This window comes from Epinephelus lanceolatus, chromosome 12, assembly GCF_041903045.1.
Source record: "Epinephelus lanceolatus isolate andai-2023 chromosome 12, ASM4190304v1, whole genome shotgun sequence".
NCBI lineage: Eukaryota > Metazoa > Chordata > Actinopteri > Perciformes > Serranidae > Epinephelus > Epinephelus lanceolatus.
This window is the reverse complement of record NC_135745.1, coordinates 7449018-7465193: the sequence shown is the minus strand read 5'-3', so window position 1 is coordinate 7465193 and position 16176 is coordinate 7449018. Positions and strand designations below refer to the sequence as shown.

The 16176-nt window shown below is 40.6% G+C and overlaps 1 protein-coding gene across 11 annotated transcripts in view; it reads left to right on the top strand.

Annotated features, from left to right (window-relative positions):
- map4l (microtubule associated protein 4 like) overlaps positions 1-16176 on the top strand; it is a 145794-nt gene that overhangs the window by 113454 nt on the left and 16164 nt on the right. For 6 of the 11 annotated variants that reach the window (XM_078172923.1, XM_078172922.1, XM_078172924.1 and 3 more), the window contains 4 exons: positions 4099-4463; positions 10191-10296; positions 12407-12466; positions 13341-13582. In XM_078172923.1, coding sequence (XP_078029049.1) covers positions 4099-4463; positions 10191-10296; positions 12407-12466; positions 13341-13582 — 773 coding nt within the window. Of the gene's footprint in view, positions 1-4098; positions 4464-7165; positions 7358-10190; positions 10297-12406; positions 12467-13340; positions 13583-16176 lie in introns of all 11 variants that reach the window. The other 5 variants (XM_033651189.2, XM_078172921.1, XM_033651190.2 and 2 more) reach the window with 1 other exon arrangement.

Sequence of the window (16176 nt, the reverse complement as noted above, 5' to 3'; positions counted from 1 at the left end):
ATGTGTCTTGTTTAATGGCAGCCATAGAGGGACCTGCTTCATGTCAACCGGTTGATTGCTGGAGAAAACACAACGGCAGCAAATTGGCATAGTTTCAGATGAGATACAGCAGTTATCACACAGCAAACGTCAGCACAGAGGGAAATGAGGGGACATTTGGGCATAGCATAGGCCTGTCCTGTGTCACTGTTATGAAAGAGATGTCTCAGTGGCAACAAAGAGCCCCTGTATTTTTCCCCCAGCACCCATCCCACCATCCCTCAGCCCAGCCGCCTGTTTGTCCTTAACCCCCTCAACCTCCTGAACTTCTTCTGTCCCCCTCTGCTCACATAACCCTGTCATTCTTCCCTTGTCTTTCACCTTATTCTCTCTTTTTCTCTCTCATACTGTGCTCTTCCCATGAATCAGCTACTGGCTACATTGGTGATAGACCCAGTCTGACCTAGTGTTTCCTCTGAGGAGGAGAGATGTCCCTGTGTGGTGTTTTAATAATAGCACAAAAATGAAGAACACTGTAATCTAAATTCTGATTTAAGAAATAAGTAATTTTTTAGAAATAGAATTCCCCCTTGCATATGTAAGTTAAATTAAGTTATAAGTAAATATAAACTAAAACATCCCTAAAGAGGTACTCCACATATTGTACCCATAAAGTTTAGTTTACTCATTAGTAGGAGAACATTAATAAACAGGTTTATAATGTCTTCTGTGGCTCTGGATGAGCTTTACGTCAACAAGGTTATCCTGGATTAGTCTTGGAGTATACAGATTTGTAACAGTAAGCCTGTATATGAACAGGGGACATGGATTTTAGAGGACTGGGACAGGGAGAGAGGGTCTAGGGAAAGATGCTGTTGAGATCAATTATTAGAATTGTAGGAATTAGCATTTTGTAACTTTGGTCCCATGGATATATAAAGAGACCTGGATACAGTGTTGGAGGTGGGCCCTGTTCATTCCTATGAAAGTTGATCAGTGGTGCTTGAAACTAAAAAACTTCCCATACTTGGATTTTCTGCATTGTTGGGCCCATAGAGCATGAACACTAGAGACGTCACTGGCCAAGTGTCTAACATCCAGTTTAGCCCTCCACTAATTTGAATACAGTGAAATACAGTGATTTAGTCCTTCAGCTCTTTTAGACTTTTGAAATATTATGAATAAAAATCTGACAGTAAAACGAGTCATTTTCTGGGGGTTGTGACCCAGAGGTTGTAGTTACACGGTTTGGTCACTATGTCAAATTGGCTTCAAGGTACGGTGACTTTCTGGGGGTCTGTTTGACCCATACTAAGGACTAACAGTCAGGATATCACAGCATCTGCCACATTTGACCATTTTGAATGCTTCTTTTTTTTAATCTCTCTCACAAGTCCACCGACATTATGACTTAATCACTGAAGTACCCCTTTAAGAAGAACAAGAGTAAACTTATTTAAATGTCAGAAGTGACGCTATTGCCTTTATCAGGACTAAAAAAGTCACTCAAAGGCCAAGACATGTTAGCCTGCAGACCTCTGCATCAATGGCCACATCTCAATATTTATTAAGCTATTCAAACGGGTCTGGTGTTGTTCTCATCAGAACTCTAAGGGTTAATAATGTGTCATCTTTCTATGTCACAGCAAGAAAAACTAGACAAATTCACACAAAAACCACTAGAGGAGTGGAAGACAGACATCTGTGCAAGTCCTCCACATTTGTATAATATTTCAATGAAAAATAAAAAATTAACTGCAGCCACTGCCACTTCTGTGTAGAGTGAAAATGATGTCAGGGGATGGTATCCTCTGACGCTCCAGGGGATGTCAGTCACTACTAATTGGTTAGGACAAAATAACATCATCATCCAAACAGCAGACCCTAACATGAACACAATGTAAGACTGAAAAATGAAATGAAACAAAATGTTTTATGTCTGTCATACATACATAGACACAATCACACATGTGAGGATGTGCATAAAGATATCCTGCACCATTGCTGTCATGGAGGTCTAAGAGTAAAGGGTGTCGTGTGTTTGACAAACGGTAAAGCCTTCTGAGGATATTTTTTATAGTTATAGGTATGAATTTACACCAATTTTCACCATGTACAGCAGAGAAATAGGAGACAGAGGTGCCATTGAGTTTATAGAAATTGTGAGAAATGTGCATTATCATCAAGGCCAGGATATAAACTCTCACCTCCTCTATCAGGGTTGGGTATGACCTCACTGATGTGGATTTTATAGATACAACATGACCATTGTGGGCACTTGTGTAATGCAGGGCAATTGAATAACTGGGCTTGACCTGTTTACTAACCAGACCCAGAATCATCTGCTGGTGCGACCTACATAAAATCACCCAGCAAATCTATAAATGACCAAAGTGCAGTCGCAATTAACAGTGTTTGTTTGATATGATAGATTTTGTCAGAGAAAATGTTCTTACACTTTAGAGATACAGTGTGTCCTCAGAAGTGTCAGGTTGTGTCTCATTAGTCAGGTGTCTGACTTTAGAGTTTGTGCTTTAGTTTAAAGAGTTCAAAAGTTCTGTTGGATGTCAGTCTATAAGCTTTGGCTGCAGTGCTGATTACACAGGAACTTTTACATTTACTAGCATGTAAGGAATTTTAACAGTCAGAAGACTGACTTGCTCAAATGCCCGAAAGGGTCTTCATCTACCTCTTGTGGTCATGCAAATAGTGAGGTTGCTTCTCTAGAGAAAAGGCAGGAGTAGTGTAACCCTGTTAGAAAACTAACCAAACCTTACCTTAGAAACAAAATAGAATAGGTCCAAACCTAGTGTGTGGCTGGACCATGTATGAAATGCCAAAGGGCTTTGAATTTGAAACAGAAAATGGCAGCATGGCAGGACATCAGTCACTGATGTAAAGGCATTTATACTGTAGTTGTAGCTTACGCAAGTGACCGATGCTGTTGTGCTGAGCACTATTTATACCTTCAATGTATGTTGATTTATATTTGTGTGGTGGCGTGTCTGGGTCACTATGCAATTACACAGCCAAGATGCTAGTTGGCGGTGAGGTTTCATTGCCACTGTGTTGAGTTCTGTGAAGTGCAGTGATTGATTCAGCCAGGCCCTAAGGCAGTGCAAGGGGCTTTGGAGCTAATTTTCATAGTGGCCAAACAGTTGAATATAACTGTCATGTGATTCCTTGTGGCCCAAAAAGACTTTTTGCCATAGACTTACACTGGGAAAGAGACATCTGTAAATCAGTGGATACAATTTTTTTGAGCGTCTCAACACCTGCAAAATGAGTTGTTTCATTATTAGAATTTGATCCATTTGGTCTGATAATATTGGAAAAGTCTAGAAGAGCCACAGGATTGAATCATTTCCTGCCAATTTTATAACAGAGTGCTAAACCGGAAGTAGCGGACGCTCCAGTGCGCCTGCTTTGTGGGCCACACAGCGCTGATCATCAGGGTAATTTTACACACACAGTTGAACTTTTTGGGCTTCATCAGCCAAAAAGTCACATGAATCATTGCTCGAAACATTTCAAATATTAGAGTTTTTTATAGAGGACTCCTCTGAACTGACCTGTTAGAATTGTTTTTTCTCCATGGCTTATGTTCTTCAAATAACTTATTTGCACTTACAAAAAAGCATTTTTCATTAATAGAAATTTTAAACATAGACTCAGACTGATAGACCTGTAATGTCCTAACAGGGCAACATGTGACACAGAACATTAAACAAAAAACAACAGAACAGAGCAACAAGACAACAGTTTCTAGTCAGGCAGTTAGTACAGATCAGACTCCGACAAAACCATGATCTTCCCACGTGTTAATAAGTACATTAAACACGCGCTCTAATTTTACCACACGATCTATCAGGTTTCTTATCCGAAATAAATTGTGCATCCGACCAGTTTTGCTCAATATACAAAAGCCTCCAGTGCCTTTCAAAAATTCTGCTGTTCACAAGCTGTGAAATTGTGAATGGTAAAGCACATGTACTGTAATGCAATGAATTGTGTACAATTTATAGTGGATGTACACTGACAACTTTGAAGACTTTTTTGCCTCTGCAATTCTTGGTAAAATAATCTTTGATGCTGACGATGACAATCTTTCTCTCACAGTGAAATCTGACAACAAGGACAAGCAGGAGAAGACAGACATCATGTCCAGCAAGACAGACAAGTTGGACGCCTTTGACAAGAAAGAGAAAGAAGAACAGCAGAAGAAGGACAGTGGCCCAGACAAGAACCAGAAGTCTGAGAAGATTCTCAAAGATGAGGAAAAGATGGAGAAGAACAACAAAGCCATTGAGAAGGCAGAGAAGGCGGAGAAGGCAGACAAGCCGGAGAAGACCAACAAAGATGAGAAGAAAGAAGAGGAGAAGAAGCCAGCCGAGAAGAAGGACGAGAAGGGAGGGAAAGGGACAGCCAAGTCTCCCACAGGCAACGGCAGCAAGACCCTGCCGAGCCCTGACAGCAAGAGCAAGGTGGGTCACACACGCACATGCACACACAGAGAATACTGCTGTCCACACACATTTCCTACAAAGAGATTCACATACTCACAGTGAAAGTGTCCAGTGGTCACAGAAACAGCCTCGTCACCCAAAGGTCACAGTTTTGAACCCTGCCACAGCCGGTGCGTCCAGCAACAGCCTGTTCAAGTGTCCTTGAGCTAGACACACAAAGCCCTGCCCATTCACACACACACACACACACACACACAAATGCTCAGGCTGATAGCAAAAATTACAGATATATTCTACTTCAGCCAGTGCACTGCTTCTACTACTCCTGCTGGTCTCTTGAGTGTGTTTGTGTGTGTGTGTGTGTGTGTGTGTGTGTGTGTGTTCACACCTGCATTTTAGATGGGTGAAAGTTTGCAACAAAATTGATTTTTTTAAATCAATTTTACAAATATGCTCACAAAGACAAATTAAATCTTTGCAACTCTTTTGTGTCAAGTTCAATTTATTGAACATTGACATGCAGACATTGACCATTAGCAAACCATCTTGGGGAAATGGAAAGCGAGAGAGTCCAAAATGGAGGATGCTAATTATAATAGTTTATTAGCTGTGACACACCATCCACTTTTATTTGGGGATGCAACTAACCATTATCCTCATTATGGAATAATTTGCAGGTTATGTTCTCAATCGGGCCATGAAATACCAAAAAACAGCAAAAAAGGTTTGTCTCAGTCAACCCCAAAGTGATGTCATCAAATTACCTGTTTTATTTGAACAACTAAGAATAGCAGCAAATCCTCATAAAGGACAAGTTGGAATGTTGATAAACAATTAATCAATTGTTGAAATTGTTTTAGGTTATGGTGGTGGGTTATGATGGAGAACAAAATGTGCTACAAAAGAGGCCAAAAGAGGCTGGTTTTTAGAGCACAAATTTGTCTTTGAAAAACTTGGAGAAAATGCATAACCCTCCCATCACCATTTTTTTAAACTTACCATTTAATGTGTGAAAGTAAATTTAAAGGTCGAAGACAAAGTCCTGGAGTTGAAAAAAAGCCTCAGATTTTAACTGTTATTGTGCATGTTAGTAAGCGCAAACAGTTTATTCTTGGCCAAAAATTGAAAAATTGTTCTTACAATTATTTCTGTTTTGACATAGTCTGGCAATGATATATAGTGTAATTTTGGCAAAAGAATGAAAACATGCCTTCCAATCCAGAAGGCTTGGAAGGCATGTTTTCTTCAAATATCTGCAGTAAAATAAATACAAAATGGAACCATGTAAATTTGTATGCCCCTCTTCTAAGCCACAAAAACATAAATCCTTCCCCAGTCCTTAAAAAAATATTAGCGCACCATCCCTTGCCCCTTCATAAATAATGAACAGTCCCTAAATTATATAAAGTTATTGTTTCATTAGTCACCAAGCTAACAAGCTTGCAAACTGAAAAGAGGTTAAACAGCACAATATGGCAAAAACAGATGGAAGCTGAGAGAGCTGTTGTGGCTGACTGGTGCAAGCTCGTTCACATCTGGCTAGCCAAGACCCCAGGAACACCGCCACGCTTCAAAGTCAATTTGATATGGTGGCCAAGCTGTGTAAGTACAACTTCCAGGGCTGTCATGGCAACAAAAAATCTGCATTGTCAAAGAGACATTTGTAAATCAGTGGCTACATTTTGTGTTAGCATCACAACCCCTGTGAAATGACTCATTTCACTATCAGGATTTGATCCATTCAGTTTTAAAACATTTTGAAAGTCTAGAGGAGCTGCTCGATTACATCACTTTGTCCCCATTCAAGTGAGCAGAGAGCTAAGTTAGCCACATGGCCAGTCAAAGTCTGTAGTGCGTCTGCTCTGTAGTAATAACTTTTTACCTGGGAAGTTAAACTTAATTGGCTTTATGCAACACTGTGTAACTTTGATGGGAATTAACTGGGCCTTGCCTCCACCGCCGTATCCAGTTCTCTTTATACATTAGGCTAGTCTGTAAACAGTCAGCTTGCAAGCCACAGTAGTTTAACTAGCCCTGTGTGTTGTCACTATGATGGACATAATATTGAGCACTTCTAAACATACTAAAGGCACAGGAAGTGGCACAGCAAAGTTCATCTATGCACCCTCACTAAATAGGCATTGTGGAAGCTTGCCGCAATGCCTCAATGCCACATCCAGTTCTCTTTATACAACTATTTTTAAGCAGTTACCTTGCAAGATACCGCAGTTCGGCAGCTAGCACTGCGAGTTGTGACTGAGTCACTCAAAAACTACTAGCACTGCCTCTTCAATGAATGTGCACAGATGAACTTTAATGTGCCACTGCGCCTTGAAGTACTTAGTACTAAATATTATGTTCATCATTTAGATTCTCAATGTTTGTGTATGTGTGTGTCCAACATCTGAGAGCTGATTTCCATATCATATGCTACTTTTGGACTGCTGCTCATTTCATCAGATTTGAGGCTTATAATTTTATAATTTATGACCCATGAGCTCTCTGAAGTTGCTATAAATTGCTAATTTGATTTTAGATTTTCTTTTACGATTGTCATATGGTTGCTGGCTCTGCTGCCATATCACGCTGTCATTTGCAATCAGTGATTTCATCTCTGCTTTTTCTTTCTCAATCTCTATCTGTCCTCCTTTTCTTTCTTTCTCTCCCTCCTCTCTGCTATTTTACCGTATTATGGCTTCTTTTAATTTCATTATCACCAGCCTGAAGTGGGTTCAGCTAAACCACACTCAGCCAAATCCCGCCCATCCACCCTCTCCACCAATGGCGAGGCCACCTCGGCCAAACGCCCCTCCCCCACCTCAGCCAATAAAAAAAGCCCTGTACCCAAGGCGACCACACCCACTGCCGCCAAGCGGCCGCCAACAGCAACTGGCTCCACCAAGGCTGCCAAGGTGAGTATAATACACACAGGAAGATCTGTTTCTCCTATGCAAATTGGCTGATTGTGTATGTTCCATTTTTAAAACGATTTTACTTTGTCAGTCTGTGTTTTTGTGGACTAGTGAAATATCATCACAGTTCAAAATCACATTTAACTCAGTCCAAATGCCCTGAAGTGTTGTTGTTTATCTAGGATACTTTGGGAAAGTAGACTTGGTGTATCCCAGCATGCACGTCTGGTGTTAATCATCAACCAGAGACAATGCTGGAGGATATGAGCTAAGCTGATGAGTGTTGTTTTTGTTTTAATATCATCAACTGTTATTTATAACAAATAATGTATTGGTATTAATCTTTCAAATATGTTGTTGTTCTATTAAAATAAGGTGCAGTTAAGACGGAAAGTCTCCAGCAGCCTCATACAGGAACTCAAAGAAATATTTACCTCCTGTTAGATTGCTCCCAATTCAATAAAATGTTATCGGGCCAATCCATTCAGCCTGTGCTCAGTAATGATTGTTGTCCTAATGATGCTTTTCTGTATGACCTATGAGCCTATGAAAAGCTATATAAGCTATCTGTGATCATAATGACAGCATTTATGGATTAACCTCCATATTACTCAGTTATTTTACATAATAATGTGGATGGGCTAGAATCCTTATATAAGGCACCCATCATATCAGTTTACCACAGTGTATAATTCAACTGCCCAGACTTGATTGCTGGACCTGTTCCTCTGAGTCTAAAGAAATACAGAATGTTATTCAATCGTCAAAATACACAGGGCAGAAATACAAGACTTGTAAGTTAGTGGTCTGTCAGATATTCTGACCGTTAGAACTAAATGTCTGTCCAGATGTTATTTTAAGAATCCTCACATCCCACTTGCCAGACATTGTTTGTATTGCTTGATACTTCAAGATTGAAATCAGTATTACTCATATTTTAGACTAGAACAAATATAGATTATGTGCAGCTGTGAGAACTGTTAGTAAGCTGAATATGTTCAACCTCTCCGTCTGATAAAAGTTACCATTGACCACATTTATTCTGTCAACAAAACAAAACTTTATTGTGCAAAATCAGGTTATTAAAATCTAAATCCCTACATTAAAACTAAAAAAAAATGAAAGGATTCTTTAAAATGTAATGTTGTCTTTTCCCATCATGCCCTGAAGTTTTGCAGTCAGTGGAGATCAACTCCAGCGCCTGGCTGTAGATATCTAAGCAGCTACAATTGCAAATTGAGCGTAATGTGTCCCTCTGTAACTAACAAGTATTAACTCCAGAAGATATAAGTTGGAACATGAGGAAGGCCCTTTGTCTACCGATTTAGATGTTTGACCCATTGTTTTGAGATGCATTGATTAATTGGTCGAACATCAGCTTCCGACGATATTAGCCTTGTTGACTGCCAATGAGCATTGGCTTAGGGTAAATTCTAACATTATAATGATGCATTTAATGTAATCTGTAAAATGTGTTTTTTGGCAGGAAACTTGAATAAATACAGCTGTTTGAAGGAGAAATTTGTCGATGTTTCCACAGCAAAATAAAATAGATATTGGAGAGGAAATTCTGATGTATTATATAAAGTAACAAGGTAATTGAAGTAATATTTTTTAAAAGATATTTTTCATGTGAAATTATGTTATTTATTCAACATTGTTTGATAATGTGTATGTGTTGGCTGTGTTTTTGACTATCTGGTTTTTTAAATGTCAACCCATTATTAAACAATCAATGCATTCCCACCATCATATATCATAAATCTCTTTCCTACCGTGGCTTTTTAAGCTCTTGTACATACACGATCCTGTAAGACTGACATCAGTGACCATCCATCATACATATGTCTATACATCCCATTCTTTTGAAGGCAATATCTCAAGAACGCCTTGAGGGAATTCTTTCAACATTGGCACAACTGTCCACAGGGACTCAAGGATGAACTGCATAGATTTTGGTGGTTAAAGGTCAGAAGTCAAGGCCACTATGACCCTGCATAAGTCTCATTCTCGTGAACTTGATATCTCAAGAAAACCTAGACGGAATTTCCTTAAACTTGGCAAAAACATTCACTTGGACTCAGCCATGAACTGATTAGAATTTGGTGGCCGAAGGTAAAAGGTCAAGGTTACTGTGATCTCACAAAGCATGTTTTTGGACAAAAGTCAAGAATTCATACACTAATTATGACAGAATTTCACAGAAATGTCCAACAGGATTTATGAAGTTATGATATTTTATATCCAACAGGTCAAAGGTCAACTTCACTGTGACATCATAATGTTCTGCAAAAACACTTTTCTGGCCATTACTTAACATCATTTCTCAGGAGCAGAAGGGTAGACATTTGGTCAGATATTTAATTGGTGACACTCGTCCTGGGTGTCCATCTTGAAACTGTACTAACTGTATAGATCTTCTTGGCTGTCGGGGGGAAAAATGTGTGAAGCATCCATCACAGACATGGATGTGAAGTGCAACTTGACCGGTGCACGGAGGCATACAACTGCAGGCAGTAGTTCTGTTTTTTTTTTTTTTTTTTTTTTAAATCTAATTATGAGACATAAATCCTCCTCCTTCCTCTCCCATCCTGTTTGTCATAAGTCTGTCTACTGTTTCTTTCCCCCCTCTCTCTCTTCTCTCTCTCTCTCTTTCTCTCTACTTATGTAATGGTTGCACGATTGGCCTCTCATAACACCGGAAAACTGGATAACATCGCCTTCGTGCACACAGCAGCGACAGTACATGCAGACAAACAGATAAACTCTCATACTCACAAACAGTCAAATAAACACCCCCACAGCTCATCTGTCTGTGTGTTGTGATTTCCAGACTGCAGAAAATGAGAAACGCCCACCTGTGGCAAAGGCCACGCCCACACCCCATGCGACTGCCAATAAGAATGGCTCCTCTGCAACTCCTGCAAGTAAACCTGCTGGTACGTGCACACACACACTTTCACAGTTTGCATATCTTCATTTCTGTTATATCTACAGCATCTTCCTGCCCTCTGTCCCCGATTGTGTGATATGAACACTGTTGTCACAGACAGTATCTCCACTCTGCTCTGGCTAGTTCATAGTGTTGAAAGTGCAACATGACCTCTACAACAGGACCTGAACTCTCTACAGTAGCTTGGAAATGACTCACAATGTAAACTGGCACCACTCCAGGCAACAGGCAAACTGAATTGCTACCATATGTTACACTTTATCGGATTCAAGAGCTGGCTTTTGAGAACACCAGACTGGTATTTTTATCCGCACATCACAAACAATATCTCACCTCTCCCAGAGAGGAAGCTATGACTCAGTCAGAGCTATGATAGTCTGCTTTTTGTGCACTTCAGCTCAGCACCCTCAGAGAATATGATTCATTCACCCAGTTCACAGTGCTGGGTGTTATGTACTGCTAGGTGCATATTTCATTTTAGTTGCATGAGTGAACTCCATTACTTTTGTATCTGTTGCCTCGATGGCAGCCGTTTAGTCAGAATTCATAATGCTTCTGCCACGTGATGACAGCATTACATGCAGCAAGACTTTATCAACATGATGGACACGCTGTCACTCCTCCATAAACGGTGAAATGACTCATTTTTGCTCAGATGGCCTGCAACACAATTTTTAACTCACCAGAAGCCCTTAAATCTCCTGTACAGTTGATCAGTCAGGAACATTTGACAGCTAATAAGTGAGCGGCCAACTGCAGGATTCTGTCGGCATAGCAAGACTTTAGATTGACAGCCAGTCGCCTTCTTCTTTTACTTTTGATGTGCTTTTGGCAATAGAAAAATAGCTGAAAGTCCCAGCTGTTCAGAGTCCTCCAGTTTTCTACAGTTTTCTATTTCACAACAAATAATGGAACATCTCGGTGTTTGCTGAATAGTTGCATTTATTGCTGAGCCACATGGGGGGAAAAACTCTACCAACTACCCCACGGCCATGTTGCTTTATCTCCTTATAAAGTCGCTATGGAAAACCAATCCATTCTAGCCAACTCCTCAAATACTGACGCTTGGTCGATGTCCCTCGGCATCTGATACTGAGGAACCGAGACACCCTCAGAGTCTGTATGAGACATATTGGTCTGTGACATTATTAGATGCTCAGAGCAACCGATGTAGCAAAAAAACAAAAACAAATGAGAAAGTCCATGTAGGAAGGAGGTCAGGGTATATGGGTTCATTTTGAAAAAAACACTGAATGCACATAACAAGTGGAAACTGTACATTTCCTGTGAACACTTTTCTGTTACATCCAACACACATGGAGCGACAGTAGCATTAATTTTGACTCGTGACTGACCACCACTGAAAAGAAGTCTATTTACGCTATGCTCTGCTAAATGCTTGTTTCTTTACCAGTTATCCAGAGGTGGGTTCATCAGAGCTTTGTTGCTAAAAACAGCTAACTGCTTCAAAGTTGATGGAAACATTCAAAACATGGGCGTTAATTTTTCAATAGAGTTTGGAATGAGATAGTACAATGACTTCAGATTTTACATGGTCATAGTCAGGGTCAACAAAGAACAGTCCTCTAATGGAGGACATTTTTTTAATTTATGAAAGCTTAAGAATTAACATTTTAAATGTGTGTGTTATAATATCATTTGCAATGACTTTCCCTCCGCAGTAATGTACATAGTGTGAAACTACTTCAAATTGTTTCTGATTGTAGTCATAGGAACATTTAAGTAGCATTTTTTGTGCCTCTCAGCAAACCTGTTATGGAAACTGTTTTATCAAATTAGGCCTTCTTTGCTGACTTATATGTGGTATATGACACAGAAATTATTGCTGTAATGCAAGTCTTTCTTTGTCCTTTTTGGCTGCTCCAAGTACTGGAGTCATAATAACACGAACAGATGCACATCAAAATCAAAGCAACAGCTGGCTTGACCAGGTTTTCACAAATGAGGATTCACTTTACCACAGTGTTTTTGCAGTCCTGGTGCAGTTATTTGAGTTATATGAGTGTTGAGGTATTTGGTAAAGGCTATCAGAATCATGTGTCACTCTATTCTTTTTCTATGTTTCCTGCTTACAGCAAACAAGAATGACAAGTCTGAGAACAAGACAGGAGAGACCAAGAAACCCAAAACTACAGGTAACAACCTCAGAGAAGTGACAGATAGTTAAAAAACAAAACAAAACAAAAAAACCCAATCAGAAACAATACTTACTTTTGTATGGTTCAGAATGACACTAGAATAAGATAAAGGCTATGGATAGAAAATCTATATATGGTCATTCAGTCAAAGCTGCTTTGAGCACCTCTAAAGCTGGGCAGAATGAACCTGTGACAGTTATACTGGCATGTATGGATCAGTTGACCAGCCATGATGTAAGGAAGATGAGAGAGAGAGAAAGGCAGCATTACTTTGTGTCATGTACCATGGATGAAAGGAAGAAAAGGTCTGAGAGATGGACAGTATGGTCTGTCTGTTCTGTGTTGCAGCAAGTTCGGACATATGGTCATTGATCTGTTCAAACTGCAGACAGCAGTGACATGAGAGAAATCCATCCATTGTCTGTCAGCCAGATTGTTAATTACTCAGACAATTAATTAGGCGTTGTGACCCCCTACATCAAACTGCACATCAAATGACAACTGATCTGGCAGAAATTTGGTCTGATTCCCAATTTGGGGTTAATTGGGGCTTAACCTGTATAGTGTCTATAGGAAACAATGTCTAATTTTTACTGTCCCATTATACAAAATAACCATGTCATTGATCATTGGTATATTATATTACATGTAAGCATGATATGTTGATTGATACCAGTACCTCAGTGATGAATAGTAAGACCAGAAGTTCCTCTTCTTTCCTCTTTACACCTCTTAATGGTTAATTCACTTGTTCATGACTTGTGAAATAAAATGGTTGCACAGATTAATTCTGTGAATGTTTAGTGTATTTATTTTAGGTCATTTATGTCTACACACTGGATTTAGTCACTGTTTCTTCCTTACTGTGTAGCCCGTCCTCGCCCAGCCCCCACCACCACTCCTGCTGCCTCTACTAACGGTGAAAACACTCATCGCCGCCGCGTCATCACTAAACCCCCAGTGCCCAAGCAAACCCCAATGGAAAAGAAGCCACCGGTGCCCCGCGCTCCTCGAACCCCCAGGCCCATTAATGCTCCAACACCTGACCTGAAGAACATCCGCTCCAAGATTGGATCCATTGACAACATCAAGTACCAGCCTGGCGGAGGAAAGGTAGGACCACACAGACAGTACAAGAGAGGTCTATGAATAATTCAGAACAGAGATGTACCTGTCAAGATTACTGAAATGCTGCAGAATGATTTTCTTGTATCAGCAAATGATTTGGCTCCAGTTGGTTTGTAATTCAAATAGCTACTATGTGCTGTACATCATAATAACATCTTTTAGTCAGAGGGCTTCCTCTACACTGGGACCTGACTTGCTGTCAGAACAAATGCTAATCAGTCAGTCCGTGAACAGTTAACACTGTTAAATCTCAACTTGTTTGAGGAATAATATCCTGGTAGTTTGCTAAATAAAGTATAAGTGCTGCCCTGCAAAGTCAATGAAATTACTACTTCTACTACAGTCATAACAGCTGACAAAATAATCATAAATACAGTTCAATGGCGGCAGCTGTGATGCATGATTGGCTCTAATCACATATAGTGATTGATCACAGGGAGGGGTACAGCTGCCACACAGACAAAACACATCGGAGCCAAAGAAAATAGAAAAAGTGATGTACAATTCACATTGTTCTATATATTTCCTTATAATGTTTGCATTTGCTGTGTACTAGTTACATGACAAACACATGTTAAGCAGCAACTATTTCCTAAGTAAAGATATGTGGAGTAATCGTGTCCTGAGCAGAGAATGAGGTGCGCTTAGTCTGTGTGTGTTGTAAACCGAGCTTCTCTGTTGGTTGTGTATATCCCACTGGCTAGTTAATTACCGCCGCTCTGCATTGTGCTCATACGCCAGTTATCATTGATACGGGCAGGGCATTGTCGTAGAAGCGTAGTGCACACCCTCCGGTTTCCCCTTGCTAACTCCGATAAGTCTTACAGCACTACTGTCATCAATAGCACTGTTTACAATGTTAGCACTGTTAGCTGCTAGCTGGCTCAGCCACGTCCATGTTGAGAGCCGTGTGCAGACAACCTCTGAATCATGTATATGCTCCCAGTGTCATATAGAGCTCCTTTAATAACTTAATACTTTTTTTGTGGCATGCCTTTTCCATTCCATAACAAAATCAAATCATAACACAGAAAACAATGAAAGGAGGTTATTGCATTTCAGTGTTGTCCAGCAGAGAACAGCATAGATACAAAATATACAAAATACTGTTGTTAGTGGTCACGAGGAAGTTTTTTTTTTTCTTTCTTTCTTTTTAAATGAATGCAAAATTTTTCCATCCTGTAGCCTAACATTCTAGCCACCTACAGAGAATTCTGCCAGTATCATCCCCTTCAGCATCTGTGTAGCTCTCTGCTGGACAACATGCAATGCAACACACCTCTTCACTTTGTTTTCAAGTGAAAAAATTCAATCAATTTTATTTGGTACATGTAATCATATAAGGTACAATCCCAGTGAAATTTAATCCTACCAGTTCCTAGGAAGAAGAATAAATACATGCATGTGATTGGTGTGGTGGGTTCTCAAGGAGTGTCCTCTTTGAGGATCCTTGTGGCCTGAGGGTAGAGGCTCCTCCTGAGCCTCCCAGTGCTGGCCTGGTGTAACTGGTACCTTCTTCTCAAACTTAACAGGAGGAATAGGCAGTTATCCAGGAGGCTGGGATCTTTAATGATTCTCCTGGCCTTATCCTTGTAGTGTCTGGTTTAAACATCCTTTATGCAGGGTAGCACAGGGCCTGTGGTGTGTTCAGCTGAACAGACCACTCTTTGAAAGGCCTTGCAGTCCTGTTCAGTGCTGTTTCTGTACCAGGCAGTGATGTTCCCTGTCAGGCTACTCTTGATGGTGCAGGAGGAGGAATTTCCAACCTGTATCATTTAGACACCCCAGTATATAAGGGGATATTCTAAATTCCCTCAAGCGTCTAAGATGATACAGTCTGATACAGTGCTCAGGTCAGGCCCACAGTGATGTGGACTCACCACAGCTGTGTTGTCAGCAAACTTGATGATGGTGTTGGAGTCTGAAGTGGCTACACAGTCGTGTGTATACAGGGAGCACAGCAAGGGACTTAAAACGCAGCCCTGGGGTGCCCCAGTGTTAAGGATGCGGGTGTGTCTGCCCACTCTCACCATCTGGGGTGTGCCTGTCAGGAAGTCGAGGATCCATATGAACAATGGGGTGTTTAATCCCAGCTCCTTGAGCTGTGTGACGAGCCTGAAGGGGAACTGTGGTGTTAAACGCTGAACTTTAGTCAGTGAACAGCAATCTCACATAGCTTCCTTTCTTGTCCAGGTGGGATATCATGGGGTGCAGTAGCGAAGTGGAGGGTATCTGCAGGTATACAGGGTATACTCACCTCTTTTCTGGCCGTTTACAGTAGAACCACCTATCAGCCAAAAAGCCATTGGGAAATATAGAAGAGTATATCCACTTCCTCCTTGGTAACCTACCCATCTACCTAGTGCTACACCCACCTCATCAACTACCACTATCCTACTGGTCGTGTGGAGGATGTCTTCTGTGATGTCTTCTGTAGATCAGAACGGAACAGTAGGCAGCTGTAGTGGGTCCAGTGTGCTGGGTAATGAGGAGCAGATTTAATCTTCAACCAGCCGTCCAAAGCACTTCATCACCAGAGGTGGGCAGTAGTCATTCAGGCATGTTGGTTTTGTTTTCTT